The sequence below is a fragment of the Gossypium arboreum genome, chromosome 11 (assembly GCF_025698485.1).
Source record: "Gossypium arboreum isolate Shixiya-1 chromosome 11, ASM2569848v2, whole genome shotgun sequence".
In the NCBI taxonomy this organism is placed as follows: Eukaryota; Viridiplantae; Streptophyta; class Magnoliopsida; order Malvales; family Malvaceae; genus Gossypium; species Gossypium arboreum.
Window position 1 is genome coordinate 135,749,691 of NC_069080.1, and position 21,925 is coordinate 135,771,615.

General features: G+C 34.3%; 5 protein-coding genes across 5 annotated transcripts; all 5 read right to left on the bottom strand.

The window, feature by feature from the left end:
• Positions 1 to 324: 324 nt before the first annotated feature.
• On the bottom strand, positions 325 to 1,421 carry LOC128283996 (uncharacterized mitochondrial protein AtMg00810-like). The gene is made up of 3 exons (XM_053021454.1): positions 1,358 to 1,421; positions 523 to 1,307; positions 325 to 465 (listed from the first exon to the last, which is right to left on the bottom strand). Exons 1-3 carry the CDS (start codon positions 1,419 to 1,421, stop codon positions 325 to 327), a joined length of 990 nt encoding a protein of 329 aa, XP_052877414.1.
• A 4,009-nt stretch (positions 1,422 to 5,430) lies between these two features.
• On the bottom strand, positions 5,431 to 5,768 carry LOC108473246 (arabinogalactan protein 23-like). Its single transcript, XM_017774767.2, has one exon. The coding sequence runs from the start codon at positions 5,766 to 5,768 to the stop codon at positions 5,532 to 5,534; it is 237 nt and encodes a 78-aa protein (XP_017630256.1). The 3' UTR covers positions 5,431 to 5,531.
• A 1,775-nt stretch (positions 5,769 to 7,543) lies between these two features.
• LOC108473276 (arabinogalactan protein 23-like) lies at positions 7,544 to 8,089 on the bottom strand. The gene has a single exon (XM_017774788.2). It carries the CDS (start codon positions 7,968 to 7,970, stop codon positions 7,734 to 7,736), a length of 237 nt encoding a protein of 78 aa, XP_017630277.1. The 5' UTR covers positions 7,971 to 8,089; the 3' UTR covers positions 7,544 to 7,733.
• A 1,786-nt stretch (positions 8,090 to 9,875) lies between these two features.
• On the bottom strand, positions 9,876 to 10,341 carry LOC108473305 (arabinogalactan protein 23-like). Its single transcript, XM_017774806.2, has one exon. It carries the CDS (start codon positions 10,212 to 10,214, stop codon positions 9,975 to 9,977), a length of 240 nt encoding a protein of 79 aa, XP_017630295.1. The 5' UTR covers positions 10,215 to 10,341; the 3' UTR covers positions 9,876 to 9,974.
• Positions 10,342 to 19,482: 9,141 nt separating this feature from the next.
• On the bottom strand, positions 19,483 to 19,959 carry LOC108471914 (arabinogalactan protein 23-like). Its single transcript, XM_053021627.1, has one exon. The coding sequence runs from the start codon at positions 19,829 to 19,831 to the stop codon at positions 19,592 to 19,594; it is 240 nt and encodes a 79-aa protein (XP_052877587.1). The 5' UTR covers positions 19,832 to 19,959; the 3' UTR covers positions 19,483 to 19,591.
• Between the last annotated feature and the right edge of the window lie 1,966 nt (positions 19,960 to 21,925).

Sequence of the window (21,925 nt, forward strand, 5' to 3'; positions counted from 1 at the left end):
AAACTTGTGGTGCAAGAAACAAAATAAAGTAAAATAGAAGATTTGAGAATAATAGGAGTAACATAATTTGAGTTTTTATATAGGCAAAGGATGATTATTTTTTTCAAGGGTGATAGCATCTTAGTAAAACAGAGAAATCTTCAAGAGGAAATCGCAGAAAATATTAAATGAAAACAAAGGTATTATTCAATTCTTAGTCGACCTTTATGAACAGAGAGTCTCTTCCTTATATAGAAGAAGTAAACTTTAAGTGAGTCTATAACTGCTGTTAACAACTTCTTAACAACCGATAACCGCTCAACCAACTACTATATCCCATAACATTCACCCAGCTTCCTCAAGGGGCAACACCCGAAGAAGACTACGAAACCGACTAAACAGAGATGCTGATAATGGTTTAGTAAGAATATCGGCCACCTGGTCACAAGCGAGAACCTCACCAACAACCAAGTCTCCACTGGCCACCTTCTCGCGAACAAAAAACAAGTCAAGCTAAACATGTTTAAACTTGGAGTGAAGAACCGGATTAGCCGCAACAGCTACGGCACTAGAGTTGTCACACCATACAGTCGGTAGATCAACCGAATTGACCTTGAGTTCTGCTAGTAAGGAGACAAGCCAAGTCACATCACTAGTGGCTGCAGCTAAACTGCGATACTCGGCCTCTGCCATAGAGCGAGAAACAACTGTCTGCTTTTTAGAACACCATGAGATAGGAGTATGGCCAAAATAGACACAGTAGCCCGTGGTAGACCGACGATCATCAAAATCAAGACCCCAATTTGCATCAGCATAACCGACCAACGAGAGACGATCCGACGGACGAAATACCAACCCATGAGAAAGAGTTCCACATAAATATCGCAAAATTCGTTTTAAAGCCACCATATGAGAAGAAGTGGGAGCATGCATGAATTGACACACCCGATTAATAGCATAAGCAATGTCAGGACGAGTTAGAACAACATATTGCAGTGCTCCCGCAAGACTGCGATATTCAGTTGGGTCTGCCAGCGGCTCACCCTCACTTTTAGACAAAACAGATGAACTCACCATTGGAGTATGAACACCTTTGGCATTAGCCATAGAACTTCGAGTAAGAAGCTCGCGAATGTATTTGCGCTGAGACAAATGAAGACTCCCAGAGGAAGACCGACTGACTTCAATACCCAAAAAATAATGAAGCTCACCCATATCCTTTAAAGCAAACTCATTATGTAACTGCTGAACAAAAAAATTAATTTCATCAGATGAACTGCCAGTGATAACAATATCATCCACATAGACAAGCACATAAAGTGTAAGTGCTGAGGAAACTCAGACAAATAAGGAAGCATCCGATTTAAAAAGAACAAACCTAGAAGAGACAAGAAACTGCCGTAATTTGAGAAACCAGGCACGCGGAGCTTGCCGTAAGCCATACAAAGCCTTCGTTAAACGACACACAAGCTGCTCACCATTTGGACCTGACTAGACATAACCAAGGGGCTGTTGCATAAACACTTCATCAGTCAAATCGCCATTAAGAAAGGCATTATTTACATCAACCTATCGTAAAGACCACCCCTTAGTCATAGCAATGGACAAAATTGTTCGTATAGTAGCCGGCTTGATCACTGGGCTAAACGTTTCCTTGAAGTCACAGCCAGGAACTTGAGAACAGCCCTTAGCAACTAATCGAGCCTTGCGACGATCAATAGTCCCACCAGGATTCTTCTTGACCTTGAAGAGCCATTTACACCCTATAACCTTTCGGTTAGGCGGAAGAGGAACAAGCTCCCAGGTAGAATTGCGAACGAGAGCATCATACTCATCTTGAGCTGTAGAGCGCCATTCTGGAGTGGACAGAGCTTCTTTAATCGTAGAAGGTTCGGTGACTTCAACATGCATAACCTTAGGCTTAAAAATACCAGCCTTAGCTCGCGTCACCATTGGATGCGTATTAGATACAGGAGTAGCACCGGCGAAATGGCCAGCAGAGTCTCCCTCAACAGCAATAGAGCCAGAGGGAATGCTATTCCCGGATGAACACCCACTGGGCTCTCGATCAGACCCAACCCCAGACTGAGCAGGGACAGGAACGGAAGAACAACTACCTGGAGGGGACGATTGAGCCGGGAAAGGAACACTCGAATGAGTAACAGCCACAGACTGCGGAAAAGGAGGTCGAACAAGAGGAACAAATGTGGACACAGACGAGCGCTGCACAGGCACAGAATTCGACGCAGAAGTAGACGATAAAAATCGAGTTTCATCAAAGACAACATGACGAGAAACCACAATTTTTCCAAAAGGTAGAAGACACTGATAGCCTTTGTGGTAAGGACTATAGCCTAAAAAAATAGAAGGTTGAGAATGAAAATCTAATTTATGAGACGAAAACGGGTAAGTAAGGGAAACAGCAACACCCGAACACCCGCAGATGATCATAAGTGGGAGCATGTCCATATAGAGCCTGAAAAGGAGTCAGACCCTTCAAAACTGCTGTAGGTAGACGATTGATAAAATGAACAGCACAACAAAAGGCATAGCCCCAGTATTCCATAGATAAGCTAGCCTGAGCTAGAAAAGTAATACCCATATCAACAATGTGACGATGTTTGCGCTCAACCACCCCATTTTGCTCAGAAGTGTGTGGGCATGTGATGCGATGAAGAATTCCTTGAGAAGCAAGAAACGATGTGAAGGCACGATACTCGCCACCCCAATCACTCTGAAACTGTTTAATATTCACCCCAAATTGAGTTTTAACAAGTTGATGAAATTGAACAAAACATTGAAGTGCTTGTGACTTTTGTCGCAACAAATACACCCATGTAAACCGAGTGCATACGTCAACAAACGCTATATAATACCAATGATTCCCACAAGAAACAGATGCAGGGCCCCAAAGATCAAAAACAACCAATTCAAAAGGAGTATGATATTCAGTAGTAGAACGAGTAAAAGGCAACTTCTGAGATTTTCCTTTTTGACATGCTGTACACACACCATCAAGATAGTCGTTTACCAACACAACATTACATTTATTTAAAATACTTTTAACAACACAAGTAGACGGGTAGCCGAGGCGTTTATGCCACAAGGCAAACACATCACCTTTATCAGGTTTATTCTGAACTTCAATAGAAGCAGCAACTGGAACCGAAACTGTCAGCCTGGAAACATCTGGCAGCGAGAACTGATATAACCCATCATGAATGTGGCCCTTCAGAAGCGTTTCCTGGGTCACAATGTCCTTAACAACACAATATGTGGGGTGAAACTCGAAATAGACATTATTATCTCTAGCAAACTGAGAGACAGACATCAAGTTTTTGCGGATGCGTGGAACACACAACACATCAGATAACCAAAGTAATTTAGAGTGCGTAGGCAAAACACAAGTGCCAACAGAAGATATTGAAGCAGGAGTACCGTCACCCATCAAAAGAGAGGACTTACCGAAATACGGAGAAGAACCTTGAAGAGCCGACGCATCGTGACATACATGATTGCTAGCTCCTGAATCCGGGTACCAAGAAGCAGACCCAACAGGTACGGGAATATAGCCATCATTTTCACCACCATTAGAACCAACCTGAGCAGTATTAACATGTGAATTAGAAGAACCCGAAAAATCAGACGCATGTAAATCACCAACCCGAGGAAGACCAATACACGGATCGGAACCACTATAAACACGAGCTCGCGGCTTCGTTCACCAAGGAATAGGTGGGGCCGAATGATCACACCCATCACCAATGTTCGGTTCAGAACTCAAAGGATACCCAACCTGAACACAATTGTTAACTGGCCTATAATCATTTAATTGTCCACCGGTATTTCCAGCTCTATGCCCATTATAAGGAGCAAACGGCCTAGAAAGTTCATGAGAGACATAAGCTAGATTCGGCCGACTAAGCCCAGGCCTAGGCACATGACCGTCCAAGGCACTATTCTGCCCAACATAAGCATTATGCATGGGCCCACCATAATAACCAGCTGGAGTCCAATTTTGACCAAAATCATAATGTGGTCTAAAAGCATGCTAATTTTGACCAAAATCATTTTGATTTTGACCAAAAGAATGAGTAAATCTCATTCGTTGAGCAGAAGGCCCTCCAACGCCACCATCAAAACCATGTTGAGGAGCAAAAGGAACCGAGCGAGACCCGCCAAGAGCATGAGCCGCATCCGTCGCCCGAGCCTCCGCCTGCGACCCATCAAAGTCTCGACTAAAGCGGTAATAACATTTCTGAGCAAGATGCCCAAGTCTATTGCAGATCTGGCATTAAATCCTCGGCCTAAAACCACGTCCACGACCACTCATCGGCGGACGACCACCACGGACAGAAGCTTCCGGTGCGGGCGAGGGACCACCTTCAACAATATTAGCATACATAACAACTTCTTGAACAACCCGTAACTGCCGAGTTTCACACTCGAGAAGAGCATCAACGAGACGTTGAAACGGCACCGGTTCCGACGACAAAGACGCCGAGGATACAACCGCATCAAAATCGGAAGGCAAACCTGCGAGCATCACCTGCGTCTTCTCCTAGTCCGAGATCTGAGTGCCAGAGGCCGCCAACAAAGCACACAGAGTTGTAATTTTGGCAACATATTCCTTAACAGACAACGCACCTTTCGTAAGTGAATGAAGTTCATGCCGAATCCGGGACTGTTTAGCGCCAGTGTCTGCAGCAAAAAGATGCGCCGCGGTAGTCCAGACATCACATGCAGACCTCGCATCTGTAAATGAAGCCAGACACGAAGAGCTAACCGTGGAGAGAAGCCACGAGGTAAGCAACTGATCTTGTTGATCAAATACTTGAGCAGCAGAATTAGGAACCAGAGATCCATCCGGTGAAGCTAGAAAACGTGATGGCGGAGATAATGTGCCATCGACAAAGCCTAGCAAACCATAACCACCAAGAATGAGACGTACCTGTTGGCGCCACTGAACGAAAGTACCGTCATCAAGCTTTACGATATCATGCCGAGGAAAAGAGTTCACCACCTTGTCACCGTGAAACGCAGCACAACAACCATCAGTAGAAGCAGAATCAGCAGAGTTTGTGTGAGCCATAGGTCCAGGATCAAGAGGCGACTGATACCATGATAGAATCTTAGTAAAACAGAGAAATCTTCAAGAGGAAATCACAGAAAATATTAAATGAAAACAAAGGTATTATTCAATTCTTAGTCGACCTTTATGAACAGAGAGTCTCTTCCTTATATAGAAGAAGTAAACTTTAAGTGAGTCTATAACTGCTGTTAACAACTTCTTAACAACCGATAACCGCTCAACCAACTACTATATCCCATAACAAAGGGTAAATTATCATATGATTATCCAACTTTTCAAGTGCTTTCATTTTGGTTATCTCCATTACAATAATCTTCCATTTTGCGTCTCAAAACACGTAAGAAAACATAAACACAATATTATTCAAAGCTCCATTTTATTCATTTTTTTCAATAATCATCACATGTTTCTTTCAAAAAAAAAAGTATTCGTTCACATGCTGATTTTTCGTACATGTAGCTTACTGCAGCATGTAAGAAAACAAAGAAATAATGGAAGCCCCGACCAATGATCCAAGAACAGGCAAGGTTGCGGCAGCCACGCTGGAATCTGGTCCAGGTGCTGCGGCGGAAGCAGGAGAGGAGCTAGGAATAGAACCACCGGCGGAAGGGGAAGGAGCAGGTGCACCGGCAGCCATGACGGCGCTCACTGAGGCGGCAGCAACAATGATGGCGGTGGAGACCTTCTTCATGTCCATGGCGTATAATGGGATTATTAAACGCACTGGAAATGAATGAGACCTGCGTTTAATAACTGGAGAATGGGGATCCGCCGGTGATTGTTATTATTTGCTTTGTTATTGCAGGTCTGAAGAACAATGATGGCGGGGAGGATCTTTTATAGGTGAAAATTCATGGCTATTTTTAGTGACGAAGTTTAAAAGAAAAATTACGTGTTTGGTTTTCACATGGTTTGCGGGATAGACATGCAAAATTTTGAATATTTTTTTAACAATTTTTAGATAAGGGATTTTAAAATTTAAGATTGAATGATAATTAATTTTATTTAAATTAATTAAATTATTTGAATATGTTTTAATTTTTTCATTATTATTTTAAAATCGTAAAATTTGATTTGGACGGATATGATTTGTTTTAGGAAACAGGTTGTGAGATGGAATTAAGGTATATTAATTCTATAGATTTTATATTTATTAATTTTGAATGGATTTTTTAACTAAAATTTAAATGGTAAAGTAAAGTGAGACAATTTTAATCATTTATATGTAAATATTATATAATAAAATGTATTTAAAAATATATTATATACTATGATAAATGTAGAGTTGTCTATGGATGGAGTTATTCGGCTCAGTCTAAAGGTTCTTTGAAATGTGAGAGGGTTTGAGTAAAAATATAGACCTGAAAAATAGAGTTAGGCAAAAATATATATACATCCTCCTCAGTATTAACAACAATATTTATATCAATTAAATTAAGACTCAATCAATTAATTCTATAATTTTATATTTATTAATTTTAAATGGATATTTTTTAACTAAAACCTTAATGGTAAAGTAAAGCCAGACTATTCTAATCATTTATATGTAAATATTAAATAATAAGATGTACTAAAAATATTATATACTATGATAAATGGTGGGATGGTAAGTTTTATTGAGATGAATATAAGACTATAATAGTAAAATTATTGGTTAGAGGAAGATTGCAATTCAGCATTTTATTGAAAAAATTGAGCAAATTAGCTTTTATATATTTCGAAACATACAAATTAACTCCTCCGTTAAATTTTATCTATTAAATGATGACATGAAACGTTAAATCTATGTTGAAAATTATTTTTTATGGGTATATAAAAAAAGTCACCTAATTATATCTTTTGATCTATTTTGATTACCTGAATAAGGATTCATTTTGATTTAAATATACCTTCAGTGTGGCATGATTTGGACACTCTATTGCCCAATCGTGCAGCAATCAATCGCTTGGATGCACAATGAGATTCAATTTCATCGCACTAATATCTTACTTTTTGACTAGAGGATTACAAATCCATTGACTTCTTTTTTTTCTCTTTTGTATCTAGAATTGATCATGGATCAGGTCATCTCGCTCCAACTCAAAGGTCCATCCAAAAAGTGGGTAGGTTCGAGCAAAAATATAGGCTCAAAAAATAGAATTGGCAAGAAAATAAAATCTACTTTCTAAACGGACCGAGCCTCAAGTAAACTTTGTCATGATTCCTATCCTCACCCTCGTTAGTGACAGGGAAATGGGCTGGCAAAGTCTTTACACCTTCTCCTAAAATGGGTTCGGACTCTCCATAATTCATAAAAGCATAAGTTAATTATATAATAAATTTATAATTTAACCCAAAATTATTAAATTTTCATTTTAAATACTATAAAAGATAATTAAATACCTATTTTAACACTCATAAAAAATATTTTAATCTCGATTTCTATAAAAGATTTTCCTAACTTCAACCCACATTTATCTAATTACATAGTAGTTATTAGTTCAATAATTCATTGTTATTTTCAAGTTATTCATTGTTTTGAATAAATCGAAAAGTAAAAGCATAAACACAACATACTTTCCAAAGCTCCATTTCAATTTTTCAATATTCATCACATGTTTCTTACAAAAAATAAAAATAAAATAAAATATTCGTTGACATGTTGATTTTTCATACATGTAGCTTACTGCAGCATGTAAGAAAACAAAGAAACAATGGAAGCCCCAACCAATGATCCAAGAACAGGCAAGGTTGCGGCAGCCACGCTGGAATCTGGTCCTGATGCTGTGGCGGAAGCAGGAGAGGAGCTAGGACTAGAACCACCGGCGGAAGGGGAAGGATCAGGTGCTTCGGCAGCCATGACGGCGCTCATTGAGGCAGCGGCAACAATGATGGCGGTGGAGATCTTCTTCATGTCCATGGCGTTATAAAAAAAGGGATTATTAAACGCACTGGAAATGAATGAGACCTGCGTTTAATAACTGGAGAATGGGGATCCGCCGGTGATTGTTATTTTTTGCTTTGTTATTGCAGGTCTGAAGAACAATGATGGTGGGGAGGATCTTTTATAGGTGAAAATTCATGGCTATTTTTAGCGACGAATTTTTTAAAAACATTACGTGTTTGGTTTTTGCATGGTTTGCGGGATAGACATGCAAATTTTTTAATTTGTTTTAGTGATTTTGACTGGATTTCTAGGTAAGCGGATTTAAAAAAAAAAAAATTGGTAAGAGAAAGAAAGAGTAGTAAATCACAGAACAATAATTACATCAATTAATATCATTTTCTAAATTATTTAGAATGGAAATATCAATTTGTTGAGGGAGAAGAAACAAATTCATGGAGATCCAATTGATAGTCAAACATCATATCAATTAAGGTATTAGTCACTCTATTAGATTTCCTATAAATATGCTTGATGTGAACTACTCATGCTCGAGCACAAAGTTTTTTTATTCTGCATATCAATGTCTTGTTCACTACGTCTTTATAATCACCATTGATTGCTTAACCTGCTGGTAAACAATCACAATCCAAAACAACTAATTTCCATCCTTCGCACCAAAGAAATTTAAGTCCACCATAGATTGCCTATAGGTTTGCATGTTCAACACTACATTTCCCAATATTGTGACCATAGCCAAATCTGCCATATGGTTATCTCTAGCAATCTCAGTTGAGCAGGCAAGTTCGATATAAGGTTTCCTTGCACCGTCTATGGTCATTTTGACGCAACTAGCTATTAGTTGTTGCCAGGTGCTTGGTCTGATTTGATTTTTAACCTTGATTGTTGATTCCCTATTATGTTTAACATTCCGAACCCAACTCTAAGCCAATCTTACAAGCATACTAGAATTATGAGGAACATTTCTAAAATCAAAAAAAATTCTTTTGCTTCCATACAAACTAGCATGCTATACTGAATAGGGTGATTCAATTAACATCTTTGAATTATAAATTTAGTTTATTAGAAAAGGTTGACATTCACCCAAGATAAAAGTGACAGAGATAAGAACTCGGGGTAAAATGAATTTGAAATTAACTGCTTCCATACTTCCTGAGCTTTGGAACAATCATGAAGTATATGAAGAATATTTTCATCTGCAAATCCACAAATGCAGCAACTAGCATCATCCGTCAGTCCACATTTGTATCTTTCCATACTATTATTTAAACACCCTCCTTGTCATCATTCCTATCTCCACCCTCTTTAGTGGCAGAAGGTGAAAGGAGGAGGTTGATAAGGGCTTTACAGCCTCTCTTAAAATGGGTTCAACTCTCCAAAATTCATTAAAACATAAGTTAAATATAGGGTAAACTACAAAAATAGTTATTTGTTTGTCTCAGATTATATTTTAGTCACTTATATTTGAAATATTACGTTTTGATCACTTACATTATCGTTTTGTTACGAAGTAGATAAGAATAGTTTTTAAGTCAAAATGAAAAAGAAAGCTAAAAGAAAGAAGACAAACAATTTTTTTTTTCCGATTCAAGGTGTAATTAATTTAAAATTTTCAATAAAAATGAATAACCTATTCTCAGTTGGCATTTAAAACCCGTATAGACTACCAAGTAGGATTGCCGTTAAAGAGGTAAAACGATATAGTGAATAGCGTAAATAACTAAAACATAATATTTTAAATATAAATTATCAAAATATAATATAAGACAAATAAAAGTAAAAAATATATATTTTAATCTCGATTTCCCTTGAAAAAAAATCCAACTTCCCCTACATTTATCTAATTACATACTATTTATTAGTTAAATAATTCATTATTATTTTCACGTTATTAGTTGAATAAATCGAAAAGTGAAGGCATTAACACAAAATACTTTTCAAAGCTCCATTTCAAATTTTTCAATATTCATCACATGTTTCTTACAAATAAAATAAAATATTCGCTCACGTGTTCATTTTTCATACATGTAGCACGTAAGAAAACAAAGAAACAATGGAAGCCCCAACCAATGATCCAAGAACAGGCAAGGTTGCGGCAGCCACGCTGGAATTTGGTCCTGATGCTGGGGCGGAAGCAGGAGAGTAGCTAGGACTAGAACCACCTGCGGAAGGGGAAGGAGCAGGTGCACCGGCAGCCATGACGGCGCTCATTGAGGCAGCAGCAACAATGATGGCGGTGGAGACCTTCTTCATGTCCATGGCGTATAAAGGGATTATTAAACGCACCGGAAATGAATGAGACCTGCGTTTAATTGCTGGCGAATGGGGATCCGCCGGTGATTGTTATTATTTGCTTTGTTATTGATGGTCTGAAGAACAATGATGGTGGGGAGGATCTTTTATAGGTGAAAATTCATGGCTATTTTTAGTGACGAAATTTAAAAATCAAATTACGTGTTTGGTTTTCGCATGGTTTGCGGGATAGACATGCAAAATTTTGAATTTTTTTAACGATTTTGACTGAATTTTTAGATAAGGAGAATTTAAATTTTTTTAAGAGAAAAAGGCACTAAATTAACAGTAATTACATCAATATCATCTTGCAGATTATTTAGAATGGTAATGTCAATTTGTTGGGGAGAAAAAATGAAGTAATGGAGATCCAGTTCGTAGTCAAACATCATATCAGCTAATGCATTAGTCGCTTAAATAGATTTCCTTAAATATGCTCAACATGAGCCACTCATGTTCGAGTGCAAAGCTCTTTTACTCTGCATATTAGGGTCTGTTTGTTTGCCAGTAAAATATTTTTCGGAAAATAATTTTTGAAAAATAATTAATTTTTTTGGAAAATGATTTATTGAAAATATTTTCTAGTGTTTGATGAAGCTATGTAAAATATTTTCTGTTATTTGGCGGATTTCTTGAAAATATTTTCCATAAAAGTTATTTTTACATATATTAATAAATTTATATACATATTAATAATTTTTATATTTTAAATTGTTTTTACATATATTGCAATGATTTATTTATAAATAAATAAATTAAATTAAATATATAATAATACTCAATTATTAAGCTACAATATTAGCCTTCATAAATTGAAAACAACCAAAGTCAAATAAATTATTTGTAATATTGTTAAAAAATAAAAACAAGGATTGAATAATTATAAATTAGCTTTCAAACCACAATTAATACTAGAAATTAATAATATTATCCAAATGCATAATTAGTAGTGCACCACATAATAACAACATTGTCCAAGTGCATAACTAAATATTACACCACATAAAAGTATCAATATCTTCAACCTTGAGAAAATTTTTGAAGCCAAATTTTTTTATGCTTCTTATTTTTAACTAAAAAAGCTTTGGCCTCGGATTCATGACTCACTAGATAATCAAACACAGAACATAAGAAGTCATCATGAAATCCTTCTTCCTCCATCGACATCACTTGTTCGTAAAGCTGTGGTGTCTTATCCGCAGTAAATTTAACTTGTTCATCAACGACACTTTGTTGAACATTTTTTATTTTACGTTTGGATGTGCCAGATGAAGATACATTTGTTCTTACCTCTTCATCCTATTCATTGTAGCAGTCTAGAGGCACTGAATCTTGGTTACCATCATCCAAATCTATGTCAGCAAATGTTTTGGCAAAACTCCCTGTTGCCATATCTTTGCCAACAACCAAAGCCATTTCATCATAATGATCAATGCTTTTATTCAAAAATGGTTCATACTTCTTGTGTGCCTGTTGGATATTATACACAATTCGAATAACAAGTATAAAACAATTGAAATATACTTAACATATATATACATATATTACCATCACTGCTGCATCATATGTCGCTCTATCACATGTGATCATTTTCATGTTATCATCCCATCCAAAACCACTTTCACCTCGAATTTTGCATATAATTTGCCGTTGGTTTTTTACAGTCCTCAAATGATTTTCCACATGCTTCGCATCGTATTAGACTTGGAATCTTTCAGAAATAGCTTCGACAACTCGTTTAATAGAAACTATTTTGAAAGTATTAAAAGGCTTATTTCCTTTTTGGGCCTACTCTATTAGAATTTCAAGAAAAACATGTTCCATCGGTTTTGTCCACCTGAATTGCTTGGAGGTCCCTTCTTTGTTGCCCTTACTCATTCTACATTAATAGTTGTCATTGTCAATCATTTCGATATCCAACAAGCTTAAAACATAATAAATTCAATATCTAACAAGCTTAACATAATCAAGATCTAACAAATTCAAGACATAATAATTTCAAAATCCAACAAACTAAAATTTTAATATCATTATCCAACAAACATTAACAAAAAAAAGAACAATTTTAATACTAAAACATACATAACATAGAAACAACAAACCTAAGACCTAAACCTACCTAATATTTCTAGCCATATAATCAGTCCACATAGTTTGTGCAAATTCGTCTCTCTTAGCAGACCATTCTCTTGCTTCTTCTCTTTCTTCTCGCTCCATAAGAGTTGGTATTATCAAATCAGACTTAGACTCCTCGTATAATCCTTGATTAAGTAAATCATTAGGATCAACTCCCATATATGATTATGAATGATACAACAAACCAAAACTATATCTACTTGAGTTTGAAAATTCCAAAATGGTTCAGCATCTAATACACGAAACAGTTTCTTCAAAATCCCAAAAACACGTTCAATAGTAATTCGCAATGATGAATGTTGAAGATTAAAGAGTTCCTTTGCATTTTCAGGCCCCTGAGCACTAAACTCTTTTAAATGATATCGGACCCCACGATATGGGGTAATAAATCCATTTCGAATTCCATATCCAGCATCAGCAAGATAATATTTGCCTACAATTTTACAAAACATAATTAATATTAATAAATTATGAGCTTATTAGAACTATTTGGTATTTAATGATAATTATTACCTTCTGGAATTCTTAATCCTCTTGGGCGTGAAAGTGCATCACTTAAAATACAAGAATCATGTGCACTACCTTCCCAACCAGCTAGAACATAGGAAAATTTCAAATCAAATGTAATGGCAGCCAATACATTTTGTGTCGTCTCCCCTTTACGGCTACGAAATCTTCCTTCAATGCTAGGTGGAACGGATGCACGAACATGAGTTCCATCTAATGCTCCAATACAATCTTTAAAATAAGGATAAAACCTTCGATTGTTTCTGATTTCACTAGGAGTTGACTCATCAGGTGATCTAATAACTAGTTTATACAATTTCAAAATAGCTCTCAATACAATCCTAAAGTAACGGTGAACTGTCTCAGTTGATCTATAATATCTAGATCCAATCACCCGAAACCTTACATTATGACCAATTATAAGTAAAAATATCAGTACTTGCTCCCTAATATTCACAGATTTAGTTGATTGTAATAAATTATTCCTACTAAGAATATCACACATATTAAAAAAGGCAATCGGTCTCATCCTTATCATATTAATACAATGTTGGTCACCACTATATAAAATATTATTAATATAATTTTCTCTTTCATAATCTAGATTCACACGAGGGTGAGAATTAATTTCGTTCCTAGTTTTTAATTTTTTAATCCAAAGAGCCCCAAAAGTTAAAACTGAATCCACGACTGTAGCAATTACATTTTGATGTTGACTACGATCCATCTACACAAAACAATGCCACACAAATATTTGATCACTACAAAAAAGGTGCAAGCTTTTCATAAGATCACATATATGAATAAAGCTACCATGACTAAAGTGCATACATACATATATGAAAATTGATATCTAATACACTAGTAGCTCATGAAGATATCCAAAAGTCAAGACTTTAAAGATATATATTTATTAAAATAATTATAACAACTGAAATTATTTTTATTAATTAAAAAGTTGAAAAAAACCTTTAATAATGTCGAATTTTTATTAAATCTATGTTAGTATAGATTATTTTAGGTTAAATTATGGTTACTATTTATTTATTATATTTAAATTTATGAATTAAGAATTAATATTTATATTTTAATTTGATATTATTTTATTATTTTATTTTATAATATCATTAATTCATGCTAAATGTTATTTTATTTTATTATTTTTATCGATACTAATACAACTAGAATTCATGCTGCCCCTAATAGAGAACTAGAAATCAACTAGCATACACCCAATATCAGTCTCTGATCAATACACGAGAGTTCTCAATACTATAGTGAATATGAAAATCTCAACACAAAAAAATCAAAGAAAAGCTGGAAATAAATAGTTAGAGAAAGATGATTCAATCTTCTAGCATTCTAATTGCACACCTCTCAAAGAGAATGAACATCCTATAAATAGAGCCAATAGCAAGAGAATTACTCAAGTCGATTTACTCAAGCATTACAAGGACAATTAGCACATATTTTGCCAAAGCAGTTTACACATACCTTATTGTAGCTATCCACACATGCTTTGCAAAGACAATGCATAAATAATTTGATTACACATGACTACCCTACATAGTAATCTCGATTCACAAAGAAAATTTCACGAGAATCTAATTCACAATACATACCATCGAATCGGCAGCAGAAAAATCTAACAAAAATTCCATTAAAAAACAGATTAATTATCTGAAACAACAACAGAATCTTGCGAACAGCAACAAGAAGGTGAATCTGAAGAAAGATCAAAAGAAAAAAAAAACCAGTTAAAATTTCAGGCATAAAATCGGCTAAAGAAACAAAGAAGGCATAAAATTTCAGGCTTGACTCCGGACACAGGCTAATTACAACAAATGATATATTGTAGTATCCTACCAAATGATATTTTATTCGTAGTTTATTAAATTTCATTATATTGTAGTATCCATCTATCCCAATTCAAAAAACACAGGTCAACATTGGCAAAGGTAAAAAATATTGACAGAAAAACACACAAGTGGTATGGAGAAGAGTCAAATTTGTTAAACATCAGTGTCATTTTCTAAGGTAGTCGAATGGAGTTTTGTTCTCTCACATGGAGAAAATAAGGTTTGTTAAGTCACAATAAAGTATAATATAAACAGGCATGCAATTTCTCGCATAACCAAAGTGATAAAGAATAGAAACTTCAGTTGCTCATACAAATGCAAAGAGAATTGAAGGATGTTGTCAACGTTATATCTACCTACTCTTGCTTGAACCAGGAAGCTTTATTAGTGATTCAATGCCAGCTACATGAATAAAATCATAAGTACGTGGGTATGTTGAGAAAGGTTCACACCTGCAAACAGCAATTGAGCTCATCAGGTAACCATAAGTGTTTTCCCTATAAGACTAAGCACATCACACCACAGTATATAGTTTTCAAAGTTAAACACTGCACAGTACAAAACCATTGCTGCAATTGAATAATCCCACAAATAAAGAGGAATCAAGAAGACAAGCAACAACAACAATCATTTAAGGAGAAGGTTAAGGATTACACAAGTATCTAGTTTGAAAGTTAAACACCGACAAGACAAAACCATTGCTACAATTGAATAATTGCACATCCAACTAAATTACCTAAATCCAAGCAAGTACGCTTTTCAAAACAGTTCGATCAAACAGGAATAAGCGGTAGAAGTTTGCTTTGGGCGTAAAGGAGTCAACATGGTATTTCCATGGGGAAGATTGTCACAGATAGTAGATGACAAAACAAAGGCTATTTCGTATATAAAGAAATAGTGGATCAAGGCTCAAGGTAAGTACCTAGGTTGAATAGAACAAACCATCTTAATAACTAAAATTGATGATTTAACCGATTGGACCATCTATGATCCTTTTAACAAATAAATATTTTTGTTTTCTTAGGTGAAACATCCAAGAGAAAGTCAAGGAAAGTAGTAAAGGAGGTGGTTCATCTTTGGAGACTAAAGGTGGAAGGAAATTATTCCCAAACCAATAATGCTTTAGAGACTAAAGTGATGCTTGCGAATCTTTGAGTTGCACAAACTTAACAAACGGTATTCACAAAGAACACATACTCTTATCGCTTGAAAACTGCTTTTGCTTTGAATCCTATGATGGATTGGTTGAAGTACGAAAGAATTGGAGAAGAAAATAAAGAGGAGCCATCAAGTTTACCAATTGAAGATATCAAGAATTGATGATATCGAAGGTGGAGCAAGAGCTCAAGTTGATGACAAAAGAAGAAATGAGGAATTGAATATCAAAGAAAAAGCAAAGCAAATAAGAGCTACGGGAATCGTTCCTTTTACATGTTTATGTTTCTGAATTACATCCAAATAGGAAAAAAACATTTTTAAATCAACAACAAGATAATGTAACTTCAATTTCATACCTATTCCTTTTAGAGAAGAAGATAAAAAGATTATCCAATGTTCAATATCCAATGTTCAATCTTTCGAGTTACTTCAAATTTGATTAATTCGGATATTCGATGTAAACTATTAATGCATTTTATTTTTCGATAAATATGAATCACAAAAAGACTCAGCAATGTAAGAACCATAAACATGTATTTCCATTCATTTAACAACTTTTTATCATTATAAATAGCTACATCTACGTCCTCCCATACTTTTGATTCTAATAGTATGGCACAATATTTCAGCATGTCTAGAAACCATAGTTGCATACATAAAGTCTTCTTAAAAAAAAACCCAAAAAAACCATACAATTTGTGGATTAACATAGCTCAATTAGAAGAAACAGGGTTCATTGTCGACAAAAACTTCTTAAGGTCATTACGAATGAGTTTTAGTATCACTACGTAGCATACATTTTGAGCATTACACTCTTCGAATAACACGACACTGATGAAATCTTCCTTGAACTTTAAAGTATTGGTTAGGTCCAAAATAATACTTTAGGTATTTGTGAAATTTAACAACATTCATATATATTAATATTTGTTTTTAAGGTAAGTACCTAGGTTGAAGGTGGCGACTGCTTGCTCGATGCAAATGAATAGCCTACTTTCTTTCGTACCTAGGAGAATGGGAATTTTCCAACTGACCTTCAGAGATGGGAATCAACTTGCCTGCTTCTACGCGTTTTCCTTAAGCGCTAGTTCTGCTTTCACTGGATTCTTTGACCCCAGGAGAGGCAACTCAATAGGAGCTGCTATAGAATCCGAATCTGGCTTTGCTGCTTTCAAGCTTAACTTTCTTCTTTCTGGCGTAACTGCTTCTTTTACTTCAAATATTACCAAAATAAAACCCCTGAGAAACCATTGGATTTGAGAAAGGGTAGAGCTTTACCTTAAGCCAAGACCCGAAAAAAAAAGCTTTATGCAGGAAGAGGAAAATGCCTGCGAAAGAGAGAGAGAGAGAGAGAGATTGCATGAGAAAGAGAGAAAGAGAGAAAGAGAAGGAGAAAGGAAACGAAATACCAGCAACAAGAGAAGGGGCCTTACCTGGATGAAGGAGAAGCACGGGAAAATGTCTTACAGAAATTGAAACGGTAAGACATTTTCCCAAAGGATTTTACGCGTGATTTGGAAAATGTTTTCCAAATGGAAAAGGTTTTCAGGCTACCAAACACTAGAAAATGAGGAAAATATTTTCCGAAAAATGAAATACAACCAAACAAACACACCCTTAGTGTTCTGTTCACTACGCCCTTTATAGCCATCATTGATTACTTGAACTACAGTTAAACAATCACACTCCAAAACAACCAATTTCCACCATTCGCACCAAAGCAATTTAAGTCCACTATAGATTGGCCAAGGTTCTGCTTATTCAACACTATATTTCTCAATATTGTGACTGTAGCCAAATATCCATCTACCATGGTTGTCTCTAGCAATCTCAGTTGAGCGAGCAAGTCTAGTATGAGGTTTCCTTCCACTGTATGTGTTCATTTTGATGCAACCAGCTATTGGTTGCTATCAGGTGCTTGGTTTGATTCGATTTTTGACCTTGATCATTAGTTCCCTATTATGTTTAACATTCACAACCCAACTCAAAGCCAATCTTATAAGCATACCAGAATTATGAGGAACATTTCCAAAAACAAAAGAATTTCTCTGTTTCCATGCAAACTAGCATAGTATATCGAACAGGATGATCCAATTAACATCTTTGAATTATAAATTTAGTTTATTAGAAAGGTTGACATTCACCCAAAATAAAAGTGATATAGATAAGAAGTTGGAGTAAAATGAATTCCGAATGAATTGTATCCATACTTCCTCAACTTTGGAACAATCATGAAGTATATGAAGAATATTTTCGTCAGTGGACGTCTTTCCATACTATATATTTTAATAGCAAAATAGACCACAAAATTAACATGAGTCAATTTCATTTTTTTTAAATTCAGAAAGTACAAAGAAAATTCAATTATAAAATATCTATAAATAAACTAATTATAATACAGAATTCAATTAATTACAACTATAAAACAAATACAAATATATTTAAACATCCTTTTTGTCTTTGTTCCTATCTTCACCCTCTTTAGTGGTAGGAGGCAAAAGGATGGGGTTGATAAGGGCTTCACACCCTTTCTTAAATTGGTTTAGTCTCTCCAAAATTCATAAAAACATAAGTTAAATGTAAGGTAAATTGTAAAAATAGTTATCATTTTGTTACGAAATAATCACTTTACCGTTCATCTCCATTACCTCCCTAACGACAATCATACGTGGTAATCCAAATAGGTTTTAAATGCCAACCGGAATGTCCAACTGGGATGAGAATAGTTTTTTTAGTCAAAATGAAAAAGAAAGGTAAAAGAAAAAGGAGACGAACGGTTTTTGTTTTCCAATTCAACATGTAATTAATTTAAAATTTACAATTAATTAAATTTAGTTAATTAAAATTTACAGACAGATGAAAGTCTCTGAGTGTTCATACATGTGAGTAACATTCTTTTGATACTTCCAAAAGTGTTACTGCACATTTTGCTTATGCTTAATGATTCTCGATTTTACTCGATATAAGAGCTTGTTATAAATGGATTTATTGAAGTGATTCATCAATAGTGACTATGCTAGTAATTCCACTATTATTAGTGAACAGTAATGGAAAATTTAAATTCCTTCATATTTATTTCATATTCATAGAGATAAAGGACATAATATACATGGATATAGTAAGTCTTCCTTGAGCTGCTTTAATGGTAGTCTTTACATTTTCCTTTTTCACTCATAGTATGGGAAGAAGTGGACTTGTACCCCTAATTGGAGTTGAGGAATCAAACCATATAATTTCTTGGATTCTAATGAAGTAATATTTTATGAATAACACATTTTCAACCAAAATCAAATAAACATTTCAATAATCTCCTCATATTTTAAAAGTAAAAGGGATCCAAATGATAGGTAATTAAAAAAAATTCCTAAATTTTCTATTTTGATGAATTTTCTATTTTGATCGATGAACCAGTCCTTACTAGAGTTATAAAATATATATTTTAATCTCGATTTCCTAAAAAATTCCAACTTCCCGCTGCATTTATCTAATTACATACTATTTATTAGTTCAATAATTCATCGTTATTTTCATGTTATTAGTTGAATAAATCGAAAAGTAAACGCATAAACACAAAATACTTTTCAATTCAAAGCTCCATTTCAATTTTTCAATATTCATCACATGTTTCTTACAAAAATAAAAAATAAGATAAAAGAAATATTCGTTAATTCACATGTTGATTTTTCATACATGTAGCATGTAAGAAAACAAAGAAACAATGGAAGCCCCAACCAATGATCCAAGAACAGGCAAGGTTGAGGCAGCCACGCTGGAATCTGGTCCTGATGCTGTGGCGGAAGCAGGAGAGGAGCTAGGACTAGAACCACCGGCGGAAGGGGAAGGAGCAGGTGCACCGGCAGCCATGACGGCGCTCATTGAGGCAGCAGCAACAATGATGGCGGTGGAGACCTTCTTCATGTCCATGGCGTATAAAGGGATTATTAAACGCACCGGAAATGAACGAGACCTGCGTTTAATTGCTGGAGAATGGGGATCCGCCGGTGATTGTTATTATTTGCTTTGTTATTGCAGGTCTGAAGAACAATGATGTTGGGGAGGATCTTTTATAGGTGAAAATTCATAGCTATTTTTAGTGACGAAATTTAAAAATCAAATTACGTGTTTGGTTTTCGCATGGTTTGCGGGATAGACATGCAAATTTTTTAATATTCTTAACTATTTTTAGATAATGCGATTTTAAAATTTAAGTTTGAATGATAATTAATTTTATTTAATTTAATTAAATTATTTGAATATATTTTATTTTTAAAATAAAAATTTAATTTGGACCGATATGATTCTTTTACGAAATTTTAATGGTAAAGTAAAGCAACGATTCTAATCATTTATATGTAAATATTATATAATAAAATGTATTAAAAATATTATATATTATGATAAATGGTTGGATGGTAAATTTTATTGAGATGAACATAGGACTATAAATGTAAAATTATTAGTTAACTTTCCATATTTGGGGAAGATTGTATTTCGGTTCTTTTATTAAAAAATGAGTAAATTAATCTTTATATATTTGAAATATACAAATTAGCTCATTCGTTAAATTTTATCTATTAAATGATGACGTGAATGGTTAAATATATGTTGAAAATTATCTTTTACCGGTATATAAAAAGAGTCACCTAATTATGTCTTTGTTCTATTTTAGTTACCCAATCAAGAATTCGTTTGGATTTAAGTTTACCTTCAGTGTGGCACGATTTTGGCACTTTATTGCCCAATTGTGTTGCAATCAATCGCTAGGATGCATAAATGGGATTCAATTTCATTGCACTGAGCTTTACTTTTTTAGTTTTGGCGGATTACAACTCCACTAACTTTTTCTTTCCTCTTGTATCTAGACCTAATCATTGGCCAAGTCACCCAGCCCGAAGACCCACTCAAAAAGTAAAAGTATTTGTGCAAAAATATAGGCTCGAAAAATAGGTTTATTCTAAAAAAAAAACAAGGCCTACTTTCTAAACAAGTTGAGATTGGGCAAGCTTTTTTTGCCCTAGCCTCGGCCCAATCCAACTTTGTAAAAAAAAACCTACTGCTTTTTGCTACTATTGCACTATTTTTGCAGTTGTTTTGTCACTGTTTTGGTATCGTTTCGCTATTATATTGCTATTATTTTGTTCTTATTAATTGGATATTGTATAACTCTTATTTTATTGTTAATTTTGCTACTATTTTAGAGAATTTGCTTGCTAAGTTGTACCTATCTTAGTATTATTATAAATTATTTTTTAATTTATTTTCAATTAGCTGAGAAACATTAATTTTAATACAGACAGGGCGGGTCAAGCTCAAGTTTTAGCATTTTTATTCAAGCCAAATTTGGACAAAATTTTAAACCCATTTTTTAAGTTGGGCCAAAAAACGGATCAAAAATTCTATTGAAGCCTATTTGTATCCGTGCACCATTTGTTTTATATCCATACTCCTTATGCCATGTTCATTCTTCTTTTTTTTTGTTTATTTCTCTTTTAATAATTAAATAATTTTGTTATTTTTAATAAATTAATGTATATTTATCATTTAATATAATAAATTATTTTAAATGACTATAAATTAATTAATTAAAATATTTATAAAAATATTATGATACATGTTATTATTTTATTAAATAAAATTACAACTTCACATATTTTAATAATTTCATAAAAATAAAATAATTTACAACTTCTATTATATATTATTTCTAATAATGATAAAGAAAATTATTTCCAACTTAATATCCTCACACCACCGTTACAGCTATGTTTGAATTCAAGCACATACCCAATCACTATTTTTAACCTTATCGGAGCGAATTCAGGATGGGTTGGCAGGGCATCGGCCTCCCCTAAAATGAAAATTTTTTCATTTAGCTCTTTTATAATTTTTAAAATTTTAAATTAACAATAATAAAATTATACTTTATCCCTCAAAATGATAAAAATTTATTTAATCTTTTAATATTTTCATGTTTAAAACTTAAAAGTTAATTCAACTACTTTAAAAGATTTTCCAACT